Source organism: Phocoena phocoena, chromosome 16 (assembly GCF_963924675.1).
Source record: "Phocoena phocoena chromosome 16, mPhoPho1.1, whole genome shotgun sequence".
Taxonomy (NCBI): Eukaryota; Metazoa; Chordata; class Mammalia; order Artiodactyla; family Phocoenidae; genus Phocoena; species Phocoena phocoena.
The window spans coordinates 44,169,399-44,187,412 of record NC_089234.1 but is presented as its reverse complement, the minus strand read 5'-3'; the positions used below and the strand labels follow the sequence as shown (position 1 = coordinate 44,187,412).

General features: G+C 36.6%; 1 protein-coding gene across 1 annotated transcript in view; it reads right to left on the bottom strand.

Annotated features, from left to right (window-relative positions):
- Positions 1-3,097: 3,097 nt before the first annotated feature.
- The window catches only part of UBE2D1 (ubiquitin conjugating enzyme E2 D1), a 34,834-nt gene continuing 19,917 nt past the window's right edge, over positions 3,098-18,014 (bottom strand). The window contains exons 2-7 of the mRNA XM_065894121.1: positions 11,872-11,935; positions 11,747-11,778; positions 9,372-9,449; positions 8,209-8,314; positions 4,729-4,822; positions 3,098-3,978 (exon numbers count right to left, since the gene is read on the bottom strand). Coding sequence (XP_065750193.1) covers positions 3,933-3,978; positions 4,729-4,822; positions 8,209-8,314; positions 9,372-9,449; positions 11,747-11,778; positions 11,872-11,935 — 420 coding nt within the window. The 3' untranslated portion in view covers positions 3,098-3,932. The remainder of the gene's footprint in view (positions 3,979-4,728; positions 4,823-8,208; positions 8,315-9,371; positions 9,450-11,746; positions 11,779-11,871; positions 11,936-18,014) is intronic.

Below are 18,014 nucleotides of genomic sequence, written 5' to 3'. Positions count from 1 at the left end.
CATTTACAATTTAAAACCACATTCTTACATATATAACAGGATAATGAGAGCAGAAATTTAAATGTAACATGATACAAATAAGTGATAAAACACTATCGTGTTACAAATTATTTCTATTACCCAAAACGTCAGCTGTCTACATATTTTCAGTTATCACTACTACTGAAAAAACTCCTGGTCAAAGTGTATCAATATACAGTTTAGGAGTTTGCAGATGTCAGTACAAAAAAAAAAAAATTTTTTTTAGAAATGACTAGTTATCTATACAGATGAATTTTTACAAGTGAAATTAGATGAATCTCTACCTGCTGCCCTGTTTGTAAAACACAACTGTCAGAACAGGCAAAGAGAAGCACTGTAAAAAATTAGAACTTTCACAAATAATATGCATTACATTTTAGGGCTATTAAACTGCAATTAAACGTCTGCTTTAAAGAAAATTTTTGGCATAGTTTACATTGATAGAGTGCTAGAAGTAAACTTTTAAAATTCATGTTTGTTATTTTATTATGTTAATAACCACAAAAGATTTAAACAAACTAAAAAGATAAGTGCTGTATCTTAACAGACCAAAGTCAACTAAAAAGATAAGTGCTGTATCTTAACAGACCAAAGTCAACAATTTGAATACACTGAAGCTATATGGCCGTGGCTAGAGTATTAATCACATTTTCCATGGCTAGTCCTAATAAAAATGAGTAACAGGACCAATGATTCTACTACAGAACTCAAATTTTAAAACATAGGACTGGACTCTGAATCCAGTTCAAAATGACTACCAACAAAGGGACAGGATATAAATAGCTTCACCAAGAATCTCTCTTAATCGGAGAGGAAAATTCATTTCCCCAATCTTTCCACCTTAAAAATACAGAACTGAGAGAGCAGGATTCTGTGAAACATCAATGACTGGAATCATGTACAAAGAAGATAAACATATCATTGTGATAAAATAATGAGAAATGAAAAACTACATGTGGTATTGTTTTCATTAAGTTTTAAAAAAAGTTACTCTTTTTATTTTGGGCTGCATTGGGTCTTCGTTGCTGCGCACGGACTTTCCCTAGTTGCAGCGAGCAGGGGCTACTCTTCATTGCGGTGCGCGGGCTTCTCATTGCGGTGGCTTCTCTTGTTGCGAAGCACGGGCTCTAGGTGCGCGGGCTTCAGTAGTTGTAGCACGTGGGCTCAGTAGTTGTGGCTTGCGGGCTCTAGAGCGCAGGCTCAGTAGTTGTGGTGCACGGGCTTAGTTGCTCCACGGCATGCGGGATCTTCCCGGACCAGGGCTTGAACCCGTGTCCCCTGCATTGGCAGGCGGATTCTTAACCACTGCACCACCAGGGAAGCCCCAAAAGTTACTCTGAATATTAACTCTTAGGGTTGCCCTGGTGCTTTGTGTTTGTGTTTCTCACCTAATACCTTTTGATCCTTTGAAATTGCTTAACTGACAAAGTAAATTTAAAATTTTCCCTAACAGAGTTCATGGAGGGGTGGGGGTATAACGTAAAGCAAAAATGAATATTTGTATATGATTTACATATGCATGTGTAAAGCTTGTTCAGGAATTAGAGATAGTTGGGGGGATGAGCGTGAGGCTACCCCTTACAGCCTGTATCATGGATTTATTGTATGTGGCAGTTACGAGTGTTCAGAATCCAAGACTTCAAGAGGTAGGATCGTAAAACTCCAAAAGACTTTCCATTTTCCTCACTCCCAGGAGGTCCTTAAATTAATGGTTGATTTATGGAGGAAGGTCCTTGGCTTCGGATTTACAGTTAGGTAACTGATGTACCCTTTGTTAGAATTAAACAAAACAACAAACCCAAGATACTGATCTGGCTGATCATTATGCCATTGCTGAACTTCTAAGATTTTTAAATTAATTATGAGAACTTGTGCTCACTCCTCAAGAGACTGGTTGTACAATTCAGATGTAAGCAAAGGCAAACAGAGTTAGAGTGTTAGGCAAGTTTCAAAACTTTAATACAGAAAAAAAAAAGACATTTCCAAAAATAAATGCCACACAAAAGTTTTTTAAAAAGTGAAAGATATTCAAGAAACAAAACCCTTTATTATCAAAATATACTAAATACTTAAATCTAATGATGTTGAGTGTTCAAATTCTGGGCCAATGTAGCTTATAATAACATAGTAGTATTCTTCATGATATGGCTGTTTCAAGACATCACTTAATATAGTTACTTTTTAAACCTATATTTTCTTAAACATCCATTTCACAATTCATTTAATTATTTTACATTCATTTATAAAAACACATTTTTTAACAATGGGTTATTTTGTGCTTTATAATAATGAACCATGGTAAAATACTTAAGTGATTTACATTCTTTGCTAATGACTACACCCATCACAGATTTTTGTACACTTATACAGCTACTGAAATAATCAGAAGAGCTACAACTCTTCTTAAAAATGACACTCAAGTTTGGTAAGCATGCTAATAATTAGAGACATTTTTTTCCAAGTTAAAACATTAGAACTTTCTAGCTTTCTTTAAAATCTGCAAAGATAACCTGCTCATTTAAATCATTTTAACTGACAATTTATAAAACAGAGGGAAAGTGTCATTTTAGAATTTTCTGCATAACTTCTATGGTAAAAAATGGATGTCCTCTTTCAAACTGTGATGGCATTAAAATTCTATTTTAGAAATTCTAGATTTTAAAATGTTAAGAAATACAACGTCAGTTATATCTAGAGGGGCATTTTAATGAATTAACCTAATTATTCTTCAGGTCTATAAAGACTTTTCTTCAATGTAGGTGACACTGTCTTACATTCATCTCAGTACCTTAGAAAATAATTCATTTTAGATGTGATCCAAGACAAATGCCAACATATCCTAAATTCTTTTCAATAACAAGGGACCAGTGTATATCATCCTCTAGATTGACAATTTAGTAAACAGATATCTATACAAACCTAAAGCAATAAAATTTATATAATTAATGGTGATTAGTGCCAAATACAACAGACTTCATTCTTACAATTTGGAATTAATTTCCATGCAAAATTTTATATAGAGTATTGATCCTTACTTATAAAGTAATTTTTTATCTTTTTAAGTAATCAAGACAAATAGTAGAAAAAGCATTTTATTTAAATGGAAAAAGCTACATTAAGATCTGTAAAAGGTGTCAATATAATATTGCCTATACAGAAAAAAATTCTGATGTGAATAGCAACAAATAAAAGTTACACGTCTTCCTACTTAGCAGTGCAATTAATTCACATTGTAATAAAGTTAAGTCAAGTATAACAAAATCAAAACAAGTGTTTCTCCATAATCAGTATACTGAGAATTACAGTGTAAAGATCATTTCCGGTTTAAGGAATCTGCAATCAATCTACAGAATACCCTAAGACAAGGGAGACAGACAGTTAATTCATTTCATTATCAGCTGTTGGGTTTTTTCAATACTGTTCACAGGAAAAAAGTAACGAGTTGACATACATGTAAATAGAATATATTTAGTCTATACAGTAAAAAAATACAAATTATAAAGTGAGCTAACAAAGAATGAAATCTGAATACAGATTTATATAACTGACGACATCTTAGACAACACATACAGTATTTTTCATGTAAAAACATCTAGTTTCAGCAAAAAATAATTTGGTTGCTTTTCAGATGCATTGTAGATCTTGTAAGCTGAAGATGCAGATGTCCAAGTATCTTAAAAACCATAATAAATGTCTTTCTCAATGCATACAAAATGATAAATGCTCTCATCACAGTCTCAAGAATATTTTTGGAAGTTTGTTTTGTCTTGCTTCAGAAATACATTTAAAATGGGTAAAAATCAAAGGATTTCATGGTACAATGAAACAGTAAACGGTGCTTGATTTACTGCTAATGTTGAAAAAAACCTAGATTTTACAGTACTCTGGTATATATGAAAATTTTTTTGATTTTACATTGCATATTTCTGAGTCCATTCTCTTGCGTGTCTGTTGTATCTGTAGACATACAAAAGGGATATAGTAAAAACATACAAATTAAATCTTTTAGAAGATCTGTCTATGTAAAACTGTATACCTTTTTTATGCTTAACTGCAATAATCATACATACACCAATTATTGGGTCAATGTGACTTAGGTTCATGCATAAATAAAACAGAAAACATGAGCGATTTTTTAAACTAATGGATCTCTTTACAACCTATATGAAAACGTACCTAAGTTATACACAACGAAATAAGGAAATCAATTTCTAATACAAATTTGTAAATGACAACCCTGAATGGTCATTATCTGTAAAATGCAAATGAATCAATGGTGCCAGCAAGATGTAGCACCTTGAAAATTAGGTCAGTTTAGGGGTAGTTAAGGATAACTTTTCCTGGGAGAAGGTAAGGAATACGATATTCAGTAATTTCCAATTATCAACTTTTTAAATTGTAAATTTACTACTTAGAATTATAAATAGTTTGATAGTTACTATCAAAAAACATGCATACTATGTAAATGCAGAACAAGTACTATTAAATAGTAAAGGATGAAACAACAAGTGGGAAGGGATGAGATTTTTTTGTAAAAGGAGTTAATAGAATTTAAAAAGAAATGTTTACTCCACTGGATAGATAAACCAACTTAACATAAACACAATAAGCATAACTAAATGTACTTCAATACATTGATAGTACTTATGTTTTGGCAGACTACACAGAAATGCACCCAAATAGAAACTAATATAAGCAAACACTTACTTTTCTTTGTCTGATTTATAGATTTGTGCAATATCTGGTACTAAGGGGTCATCTGGATTAGGGTCACAAAGCAGAGAACATATGGACAATAAAACTAGATTTAAAAGAGAACATCATATTAAGTAATGATCTTTCTACTTTATATGAATTACACATGTGAAAATAATTTTACTGAACAGACAATAAACTTACAAAGAAAAAACAAAATGAACACATTAAATTACACTTGAGATTAATTTTGGTTGCCAGCAAATATCTTTAATTTTTTAAATTACAAAATTACCATACAGTGTATATAATACAAAATTATTATCACTTTTGCAATTTTAAATTCTATTTGAATTTCTATTTATTTTAAAAATGTGAACCTCCAAAGTAGCTATTAACTTTTAAACTCAAGAGTTCTCTACAAAAATATTTTTTAGGTAACACACATATACCCCGGATGGTACATAGTTGGAAAAATATTAGAATAGCATCCTAACTTTAGATGTTTCTTAGAGATATTTTTTTACTTTAATAAGAAAACTGTCCACTTTTATTCTACTTTAATGCAGAAAATCTGTGTCCTAAACAGTTCACGGTAAAGCAATCAAATTACAGTTAACAGTTCAAACTGCTTTGGGAGATGAAGCTCATGCACTGTTTTACTTGGGCTTAGAGCTAAAGAAGGAATATCTGTAAGATTATTTTCAGTGAATTTTTTTTATTCCATGTACATTATTTGTGGCAAATGCATTTAAAAATAATAGGCATGGGCTTCCCTGGTGGTGCAGTGCTTGGGAGTCCGCCTGCCGATGCAGGGGATGCGGGTTCGTGCCCCGGTCTGGGAGGATCCCACATGCTGCGGAGTGGCTGGGCCCGTGAGCCATGGCCGCTGGGCCTGCGTGTCCGGAGCCTGTGCTCCGCGGCGGTAGAGGCCGCAACAGTGAGGGGCTCTCGTACCGCAAAAAAAAAAAAAAAAAAAAAAAAAGGCACAGCTATCATTACATAACTTGTATATTTTTAAATATAAATGAAAATTGATAAATTATAGTAGTTGTTTCTTGCATGTTGTATCAAAATACTAATGCAAATAGCTACACTTAAAAAAACAAACAACTAAGTGTCTGAAAAAGAAGGAAACAAGGACTCTGGTTCCTCATTTGTCTGCTTCCATGCCACCACTTCTGAGGGGATACATGGTATCTTTGGAACAACATTCCATCTTCACCTTCCTGTACTATGTTCCTTTATCTTTTCCTACTCTTACAAATCCAAAGGTGAATTTATAAGGAAGGCAGAGTTGATTTTTTGTTTGTTTGTTTGTTTTAAAGAAGACGTTGGGGGTCGGAGTTTATTAATTATTTATTTTTGCTGTGTTGGGTCTTCGTTTCTGTGCGAGGGCTTTCTCTAGTTGTGGCAAGCAGGGCCACTCATCATCGCGGTGCGCGGGCCTCTCACTATCGCGGCCTCTCTTGTTGCGGAGCACAGGCTCCAGACGCGCAGGCTCAGTAGTTGTGGCTCACGGGCCTAGTTGCTCCGCGGCATGTGGGATCCTCCCAGACCAGGGCTCGAACCCATGTCCAGGCAGATTCTCAACCACTGCGCCACCAGGGAAGCCCCAGAGTTGATTTTTAATGACTTGGAAAGGGGGTGCTACGGGCTAACAAAAACTAATATTTCATTCATCTTTTTAATCTTTCATCTGCCCAATGGAATTTCAAGCCTGTATATTAAACCAACTGGGTAAGTTATCTGGGCTCACACCTCCAGAAAGTTTTCTAACTAAACTCATAATAAAAAACGAAATAAGACATTTAAAATATTAAAAAGTGAAAAATGTACAAATAAAGAAAATATAAGCTACTTTATAAAATAGGCAAGAAGGAAGTTCCTCATCTCCCCACTCCTGCTGCCAAGAGCCCTGTGCCCTGATTTCACTATTATGCACACAAATCAAATGTTTTCAGATAAGGAAAAAGTTAACAATATATAACATTCATTTGAATGCTTACTATGTGCTAGTTGCATAGTAACCATATGTGGTAATACTATTATAATCCCCATTTGACATATGAGGAAACTGAGGCTGTTTGAAAATGTTCTTAAAGGACAGTTTCTAGAAGCTAACAAAACTATTTTTTATAAAAAGTGACCAACGGCAGAAGGTAAGTATTCAACATCTGGCAGTCTGCGCTAAGTATTTAGCTGCATATGCTAAATGAATTTCATTTTGTGATCCTATTCCAGGAAACAGAATATTAATTTGAAAACCCCTATGACACAGTATCTTTCCTATATCTAGTGTGTAACAGTTATAGTAGGTGAAAGGTTTTTAAAAGAACACTAGAATCTACATGAACATTTTATAGGGATATGTTAGATCAGAAAAATTGCCATTCATGAATAACTAACCGATCTGAAGGGCTGTTACTTATCTAATACTTGAAAATAATCATGGCTATGGACACTGCTTCCTCTAAACCTTATCAATTTTTAAAACAAGCTATATATTCAGGTAGCATTTATTTAAAAAAATTTTTTTAATGACCATGGATTCCTCCCCCAAATCCTTCAAGAGAAACAGTTTTCTTAAATTTTATAAAAAGGGAAAACTACCAAGTTACTTTCAGGGGGTAGATGGTTCTAACTCAAAACAATAACTCAGGCTCTTTTCTGTTAGAGAAACAAGACAAAATTAAGAGGCTGGCAAAGCAAATAACATTAGCTAATGAAACAAACGGCTTCAGATGCCCTATATACACATCTCATAATTTAGCAAAGAATAATGCTATGCAACTGTGAAAGTTGAGAATCTGCGTGGATTATGTATCAGTCCTTACAATGATGCTACTGATTATTTGAAGTTTAGACTAACATGCTATATATACTACATTACTGTAAAGTGTGAAATATGTCTTTCCTTTTTTTGGCCACACCATGCAGCTTGTGGGATCTTAGTTGCCCGACAAGGGATTGAAGCTGGGCCCTCGGCAGGGAAAGCGTGGAGTCCTAATTACTGGACTGCCAGGGAATTCCTGTCTTTCATTTTAAATCATTTACTTTACCTGCCAATCTGACATTTCCTCTGAGATGAAGTAAAGGAGATGTAAAGCTTTACTCATCATGTCAACAAATAATTCCATTTAATGAATGGGACATCTGGTCCTAAAATCTTATTTTTACTTCTGTGTCTCTCTCTCTGTCCCTGTCTCTTTCTTTTTAAAGATAAAGCCCAAACTAAAGGGGTGAAATGTCAACAGTCTTATCCCCAAATTCCTAGTTCTAACATTTTAAATTTCTCTCATTTCATCATTTAGATCTGTCCATCAACCCCCCCAAGCAAGAGTAATATAAAAGCTATGAAAGCAAAGCAAAAGCAAAGCAGAAGAAAACACAATAGATTGGTTTTTTTAAACTTTGGTCCCTAAGATATTTCTGCTATATTTTTCCTGTCTCACTGTTATCAACTGTTGTAAATCTGATAAATGAAATTACCTTTTGATACAGTCAGAGCTGGTGACCATTGTGACCTCAGGATATCAAGACAAATACTTCCATTACTGTTTATGTTTGGATGGTAAATTTTTGTTGTGAAAGCAATCTAAACGTAAAACAAAACAAAACAAAACTGTGACAATCCATGAACTATGAAAGCAAACAGAACCAATTTGCTCTAGGGTAAAATGTCCTCAATTTTATGTGATCTTAGAGGAGAGATGTATTCAACACAAATTGGATGAGCATCTACTTTATGTGCAAGTGGCTTTAGCTACTGATAATGTGAAAGCAAAGTCAGTTTTCTGCTCTCCCCAACCCCAAGGAACTGAGGAGTATTTTGGAAAGTGTGATAAATAAGTCTATAATAGGTGGTATGACTGGTTGAGTAGCACCTGAAGTAATTAACCATGGCTTTCATCAACCCTCAAAGCAATCCTTTTCTTAATTTGATTATCAATTGATACCTGGATCTAGAAATAGGCTGCTGACCTTATTCCAGAGGAAAGTTGAGGGGCCCCAGCTTATTACCTGCCCTAACAAATCCACCAAGAATTCTAATCTTCCACGAGAGTTGTTACATTGTTTCATATGTAATGTTAATTAGGTGTTTTTAAGAATCTAAAGTAAATATTTCCTCAGTGACAGAATTTGTTAATCATTTTCTCCCTCATTGACACCCCCATCATTTGTTGGCTTCCTCTTTAGATTTAAGCTAAATTTAATAAGAATGTGTTTTAATCTTTCCTACACTAAACAAAAGGGCTATGTCTTTTTACTTTTGTATTCCCCAATGCAACAGAACATGGTAGGTGCTCAATAAATGTTTGTTGAATACTTAAAAACTGAGAAAGAAGGGTCAACCTAGGAAAGATAATCCCCTGAATGGAAGAGTCTAACTCTTGACCATAAAAACTTCCCAAACTACACATATCTAATGCAGAGGGAAAGACAGGTAGGGAAGCTAATTTCTAGCCTAACAGATACTGCCTTCTGTTTACAGACATAATACAATATTTGAGGAAGAAAGCATTTTAGATTCATTGATTTCACAGAACAGTTTGAACATGCTAACCTACCCACAGTCTTTTCATGAAAATATCTCTGGATAGAGAGTAAAACCCCTGACACAGGAGTCACGTCAATCATAAAAATAAAAATACCTTTGGTGGTTTAAAAGGATAGTCTGTCGGAAAATGTACAGTGAGAAAGAAGACTCCACCTTGATATGCGCTATCAGGCTGAAATTACAAAATCATCACATCAGTGTTTTGATTACTATATTTATTATTAGTAACCCAAGATGATTCCCTCCAAATATACCAGTTTGAAAAAAATGCTATCATTTTGTCATAAGTTCAAATCATTTACCTTAAAAACAGGTTTCTCTTTGCAGGCATGAAGGAGGACTTCCCAACAATCATGCCAACATCATAGTTTAAAACAAAACAAAAATAGGACACACACAGTGGAGTGGTTTGACTTGCCCAAACAAATCTGTTCATGAGTATAGACTGTTAAAGATCAGTAAACACACAAGACTGCTGTGAGAAAAGAATAATTTTCTGTAGCAGTAATCAGTATAAAAGAAAAGGGTTGAGGCTAGTGTTTTTCTTCTTAATTATAAAACTTAAGTTCTCATGATCCTTTAAGGGGCAAGAATAGAGATGAACTGAAAGGACCAACTTATGAAAAGAAAAGGCTAAGTGACACTGTTACATAATTTAGACCTCAAATCTTCACTTAGTAGCAGTTTACAAAACAACATGGGAAATGCAAAAAAGCCCCAAACAAAACTAGATAAATTCAGTTTCATAGAATTATCTAATTAGGAATGAACTTTACAAGAGGAATTTAAGTTTGGCCATATCTCTTTATAGCAATTAGGAAATACTTATAATGTTACAAGCAAGAAAAAAAAAGGATGATTAAAAAAAGGAAAAGGGGGAAAAAAGTAGCAAAAATACCTGAAATTCTATTTTAATTCATTTATATTTAATTAAAAGTATCATGTACATTAACATTTTGGTAATAATAGCAAGGCTATCATTACTTCCTCCTTAAGTTTCTACATATACATTAGAGGACTGTACCATATAATCATTCTTACTATACACATAGTTTAATTCCAGTTCATCAAAAATTATAAGGAATGTAGAAAATGTAAGTTAATTACAATCAACAGATATGGTCTTCTTAGATGTTCAAATTATATTATTGAGTGGCATATTTACATTACTACAATAAAGAGGGTATGAGTAACATAATTGTAACCATTTGCTACATGTGATTCACCTGAGAAATATTTGTGATGGGCTATAATTCAAATGGTAAGGGTAAGACTTGATATTATTTTGAAGGTTCTTGGTAAGCAATGAAAATCAAATAACTAGATTCTTATTAAAAGTTGTTAAATATGTTGCACTTCACCCTTTAAAAAACTAACTTAATAAAACAATTTAGTAATTTAAGACACTTACTCAGGACTCCTGCTCTGAAAATTCAATAACTGTTGTATTTTTTAAAAGCTAAGCATGAGGCCATATGATTAAAAACACTATGGCTGGGCTTCCCTGGTGGTACAGTGGTTGAGAGTCCACCTGCTGATGCAGGGGACACGGGTTTGTGCCCCAGTCCGGGAAGATCCCACATGCCACGGAGCAGCTGGGCCCGTGAGCCATGGCTGCTGAGCCTGCGCTTCCGGAGCCTGTGCTCCACAATGGGAGAGGCCACAACAGTGAGAGGCCCGCAAAAAACAAAACAAAACAAAACAAAAAACAACACTATGGCTTACTAGATAAAGATCTTTCAAGGGAGGGAGGAGAGAATGATGTTAACGGAAACATGTTACTAACGCAGTCTTTACTCAGAAAGTAGATTTGAGCTATCAGTGCCCATTCTTATGCAATCAGATTTTTGCCCACAGAAAGAAAAGTCATAACTGCTTCTCAGGTGTAGAAAGAAATAATCTTAACAAAGGTAATAAGTATGAAGAGAAGCCAGTCATAGAATAGCAGGTAATTCTGAGTTCAGGACAATGCAACAAAAGAGGCAAATTCATGATGTGGCAACAATAGAGCCATTGCAATATTTTATCCGTTCCTCTCACACACAGGAACAATGATGAAACTTATTGCAAATTGATACTTGTTACTTGTAGGAATTCCATTATTGGGTTAATTAGACTTATTTCTAACTTACTAAAATGTTGATGTGAGAGTAATTACACTTAGTTCTGAACAACTGACTCTCTGTGTTTAAAAAAAGATAAACACATAGCCTGGTTGCAAATTGTGGGTGATTCATTATTATGCATAATGATCAAGGATTTGGCAAAGTGTTGTAAATGTGTTCCTAGCAAGTATTTGCCACCAGGGCTCTAGAAAATCATCATAAATCCTTTACTCATATTTTGCTTTCTGAGAGATTCAGAATACAAGAAAGTTCAACCCTAGCCAAAAACATCTGATAAAAGGTGAAATGCCAAGAATGAAGGATGGCTGAGGGGATTAATTTCACACAAACGAATCATACTTACAGGCCCCATAATAGTTGCTTGCCAGTGGAACACTGAAACAAACAAAGGAGTTTTGGAGTCATTAACAAGTGTTCAAACCTGTATTATTAATGGTAGCAAAATCCTAGCAAGAGAGCAAAGCTTACAGTCATCTCCCACAGGTCCAGCCGAACAGTGAGCAGGTGGGTCACGCTGTAGATCACTCAATTCCTGAAACAAAGCAAAAATACTTAAGGTTAATTCTTTTCCAGTGAAACAAGCATAATAATCCATGAAGACACAAACTACTCATTTAAAAATCATTTTAGGCAGTTCTATTCACAATATGGACACGTAAAATATATTGTCACTGATGGGTAGAAGAATATGGAATGAGGTAGTAAATTCCTTCATGAGATAGCTCCAAACCCTGAAAAAATTAAATGGATTAAAAATTTGTTTTTCTTTAGCATCTCTAAGACAAACTATTTTTGCGTATCTATTATATGCAGGGTAACTTATGTAAATGCTAGGTGTATAATATATAAAAAACAGACCCTACTTCAACCAGTTTATAATCTAATTTGGGAGAGTGAAGGCTCACAGAGAGATGGATATTTAAGGAACAACATGAAGGTTAAATGGAAAGAAAGGAGAGCAGTTGGGCCATATTTTTAAAGGCTAGCACATTGATTCATATGCTCTTTTCTGCTCTCAAGGAAGCAAAGGAAGGATCATGGAAATGGCACAGCTTTAGTTGGCCAGTCCTAGGCTGGCATTCCAATCCTACCATAACTAGCTCTATGACTTTGGGGAAATAATTTACCTTCAGTTGGGAAGGAAATGATCACCACCAACTATGAAAGGTGTAAATTCAATATAAAAGACTATATATTAGAACTGAAGAACCTAATTTAGTTATGAAGATAAGGGAATGTCTTTGAGAAAGTGACATTTCAGCTGAAATCAAAAGGATGAGTGGGAGTCAGTTTTGGGAGAAATGAGTAACGTGAGGCAGACTGGCATAAGATGAGGATGAAAGAGTAGGCAGAGGCCAGGCAGAAAAGTGAGAACATTATACACAATATTAAGGATTGGGGGTTTTATACCAAGTGCATTGGGAGGGGTTTTAAGATGTAGCATAATCTGATTTAAAAGATGGCTCTGACTGGTCTATGTATTGAATGGATCAAAGATGGGAAAGAGGAGAAGCTACCAGATTAGTTATTACAGGCTATAACAGGCGCTTGGACTGGAGAAGCAGCAGATAAAAAAGAGGATGGATCTGGGATATTGTGAAAGGCCTACTTATCACAGGATTGACGATGAATTACATGTACAGAGGAAGGAGAAAGGTCACGAATATGTATGTTGAAGACTAGCAGCAGCTAATATTTACTCGATGTTTTAGCATCTTAATAATCCTGAGAGGTAGGTGTTATTATGCTTCCCATTTTACAAATGAAGAATAAAGGTGACATGCTTCGCTGTGTACTCACAGAACTAGTATAGGGTGGAACTGGTATTCAAACCCTGGCAGTGGCACTTCTAGCTTTTTAGCTTCTACAGGTGTAGATACCATTTACTGAGATGTGGGAATATACTAGAAGACATGTTGATTTGGAAAGTAGATACACTGAATCTGTGATCCTTGTGAAATCAAAGGAAAATTTATTCAACATACAGGGCTAGAGCTTAAAAGAGGATTAGAACAGAAATCAGAAAAATCGCTGTATATACCTGTTATTTAAAAACTGTGGGACTCATGTAAACATTTTCATGGGAACACATGTAAACAAATATTGCACTCATCAAATCTAAGATGCCATCGATGGTAAATCACATCCTTATTTTATGTACCAATAATTAAGGAGAAACACTGTCAATTAATTTTAAGACACCAACAATTATAAGACGTGTCCAGATTTTAGAAATGTTAAAATGAAAAAGATGTACACCTTAGAATCATTGCAATCAGTTCAGTGTCCTAATAGAGACAAACAAGGAGTAGGGAAAGGCTTTCCTAAGAAAGTGATATATGAGCTAAGTAACCGAGCCAAGTGCAAACTCAAGTCTCCTTCCAAGTCTTCTGGTCTTTTCCAGTATACCTCAGTACTTTCATTTTTGTTTTTGTTGATTTTTCCCCACAGTTCTTGCTGTCCTTCTCTTCCTGACAAGAATTAACTAAACAGAGTTAGTAGCTTCTTTGGTCCTGGTATAGTTAAACAATAAAGAGGAAGATTTCAGTGACAGTTGTTAAAAAGCAGGGCTTTGGGGCTTCCCTGGTGGCACAGTGGTTGACAGTCCGCCTGCCGATGCAGGGGACACGGGTTCGTGCCCCGGTCCGGGAAGATCCCACATGCCGCAGAGTGGCTGGGCCCGTGAGCCATGGCCGCTGAGCCTGCGCATCTGGAGCCTGTGCTCCGCAACGGGAGAGGCCACAACAGTAAGAGGCCCGCGTACCGCAAAAAACAAACAAACAAAAAAAGCAAGGCTTTGAAGCTCAAGTCCAGGTGCCAACACTCATCTGCCTGATGATCTTGGGCAAAACTCTTTTTTTCCTCCTCTATAAGCCTTAGTTTTCTTTAATGCAAAGTGATATTATGACTTGCATCCACAGTTTCTATGACAAACAAGTAAAATGATACATATGAAGCATACAGCAGTCTCTGGCACATAGTAGGCATTCAAATAAATATAAAGTTAATACAGGATTCATAACAACTATCCAATTCTCTAGTAGCTGAATACAATTACTGAACCAGTTTAAATGACTGGGGGAAGAGCAGTTCCCAAGTCATAGCCCCATTTATTTATTTATTTATTTATTTATTTATTTATTTATTTCCTCACCAGGTGGCTTGTGGGGTCTTAGTTCCCCCACCAAGGATCGAACCTGGGTCCCCTGCAGTGGAAGCACAGAGTCCTAACCACTGGACCACCAGGGAATTCCCCATAGCCCCATTTTAGAATAACTGTGCTTTACTTAACTGTTTTCTAATTCGGTCTTTTAGGAGATTGCTTTTGAAAAGATTCATCATGGTGAGTTTTCCAAAGATTAGTGTAGATGGGTAAATTGAACTTCTTGGCCCTTATTTTATTTTTATTTTTTTAAGAGATAATTTTAAAAAATTTTTATTTATTTATTTTGGCTGTGCTGGGTCTTCATTGTGGCATATGGGCTTTTCTAGTTGTGGCGTGTGGACTTCTCTCGTTGCAGCATGCAGGCTTAGTCGTGGTATGTGGGATCTTAGTTCCCCGACCAGGAATCAAACCCGGGTCCCCTGCATTGGGAGCACGGAGTCTTAACCACTGGACTACCAGGGAAGTCCCTCTTGGCCCTTACTTTAACTAGAAAACTAGTTAATAAGAAAATGATAGTCTCCTATGAAACAGAAACAGAATCACGGACATAGAGAACAGATTGGTGGTTGCCAAGGGGGAAGGAGTTGGGGAAGGGGTGGAGTGAGAGGTTGGGGTTAGCAGATGCAAGCATTTTTTTAAAAAATTTATTTAATTAATTTATTTATTTTTGGCTGCATTGGGTCTTCGTTGCTGTGCGCAGGCTATCTTTAGTTGCAGAGAGCGGGGGCTACTCTTCGTTGCAGTGCACGGGCTTCTCATTGCAGTGGCTTCTCTTGTGCAGCATGGGCTCTAGGCGTGCAGGCTTCAGTAGTTGTAGCGTGCGGGCTCAGTAGCTGTGGTTCGTGGGCTCTAGAGCGCAGGCTCCGTAGTTGTGGCGCACGGGCTTAGTTGCTCCGCGGCACATGGGATCTTCCCGGACCAGGGCTCGAACCCATGTCCCCTGCATTGGCAGGTGGATTCTTAACCACTGCACCACCAGGGAAGCCCCAGGTGTAAGCTTTTATATATAGAATGGATAAACAACAAGGTTCTACTGTACAGCACAGAGAACTATATTCAGGATCCTATGATAAACCATAATGGAAAAGAATATATAAGAATGTGTGTGTAGGGACTTCCCTGGTGGCACAGTGGTTGGGAATCCACCTGCCAGTGCAGGGGACATGGGTTCGATCCCTTGTCGGGAGGATCCCACATGCCACGGAGCAACTAAGCCCGTGCACCACAACTACTGAGCCTGCGCTCTAGAGCCCATGAGCTCCAACTACTGAGCCCACGTGCTACAGCTACTGAAGCCCACGCGCCTAGAGCCTGTGCTCCACAACAGGAGAGGCCACCGCAGTGAGAAGCCCACGCATAGCAACGAAGAGTAGCCCCCACTCGCCACAACTAGAGAAAGCCCGTGCTCAGCAATGAAGACCCAACACAGCCATAAATAAATGAATTTAAAAAAAAATGTGTGTATATATATCTATATATACATATAGATATGTATAACTGAATCACTTTGTTGTATAGCAGTAATTAACACAACATTGTAAATCAACTACACTTCAATTAAATATAATTTAAGAAAAAGAAAATAATCTCTAATTGTGGTTAAAAAAACTGTAATGATTTGCATGTATATATTTTACGGAGTAATGTATATGCGAGTAAATCATACATAAATACATACAAATTTATTTTGTTTACTAATAAAAAAAACCCAAACCATGTTTTACATGGAATAGCCCTGAATTGTGTTCAAATGTCAGACTGTTCTTTCAAATCCCTTCAAACTATTATAGAAAAATATTCACTATCATGTTCTTATATTTCTGTGCCCTGATTTTACCTCTTGATAGAAGTTAGACCTAAGGATGAGAAAGATAAAATCTAACAACTGAACTGCAAAGGCCAGGTTCTTTTTTAAAAATTAATTAATTTTATTATTTATTTTTTTTTTTTTGGCTGCGTGGGTCTTAGCTATGGTATGCAGGATCTTTGTTGCAGTATGCGAGATCTTTCGTTGTGGCACGCGGGGCTTCTCTCTAGTTTTCACGTGTGGGTTTTCTCTCTCTAGTTGTGGTGCGTGGGCTCCAGATCATGTGGGCTCTGTAGTTTTGTGGCACACAGGTTCTCAAGTTGAAGCACACGGGCTCAGTAGTTGTGGCGCATGGGCTTAGTTGCCCCGCGGCATGTGGGATCTTAGTTCCCTGACCAGGGATCGAACTCATGTTCCCTGCATTGGAAGGGAGATTCCTTTTTTTTTTTTTTTAATTAATTTTTTAAAATTTTTTTATTTTTTGCTGCTGCTCAAGGGCTTTCTCTAGTTGCAGCAAGCGGGGGCTACTCTTTGTTGCAGTGCACAGGCTTCTCATTGTCGTGGCTTCTCTGGTTGCAGAGCACAGGCTCTAGGAGTGGGGGCTTCAGTAGTTGTGGCACGCGGGCTCAGTAGTTGTGGCTCGCGGGCTCTAGAGCACAGGCTCAGTAGTTGTGGTGCACAGGCTTACTTGCTCCGCGGCATGCGGGATCTTCCTGGACCAGGGCTCGAACCCATGTCCCCTGTATTGGCAGGTGGATTCTTAACCACTGTGCCACCAAGGAAGCCCAGAAGGTGGATTCTTTACCACTGGACCACCAGGGAAGTCCCAAGGCCAGGTTTTTTTTTTTTTCTGAGGATTACAGTTGCCTTTACTTTGTCATTTATCACTTTCAATACTTTATTACTTGTTTTAGAGTGAACATACATTATATATTACACATTATACATATACATCATAATCAGAATTCAAAAGCTTTGTTTTAATTTTTAAAAGGAAGGCAGGTGGGTAGAAAAAGTGAAGAGCTGGGAGCACAGAGCTGGACGTGCTAGGCTCCGTGCCTGGGCCCTGGGCAGTGAACTCACACAGCCTTTCTCCTTTTCTCAGGACCATGTTCTCTGTGAAGCTAAGGCCAGGTTCTTAACTTGTCTATTTAAAGCTCACTTATAGGAAAGAGGCAGCTGATGGTACATCAAACATTCTTAATAGTCACATCAATCATTAAATTACTACTAATACTAACACAAGTGCTTTGGTGAGGAAACTTATGCATCTTAGACTTTTTTAGGAGGGTCTAAATTTCTAATGTTATTTTTATCAAAATATGTGTCTGCTGCTATATTTAAGATGGATAACCAACAAGGACCTACTGTATAGCACAGGGAACTCTGCTCAATGTTATGTGGCAGCCTGCATGTGGCAGCCTGCATGGCAGTTTGGTGGAGAAATGTATACATGTATATGTATGGCTGAGTCGCTTTGCTGCGTACCTGAAACTATCACAACATTGATAATCGCCAAACCCCAATATAAAATAAAAAGTAAAAAAAAAAATATGTCTGGAAATATGCCCTATTACACTGTTTGGAAATACGCAACTGAAACTATGGTGCATATCCACAGACAGAATGACCAACAGA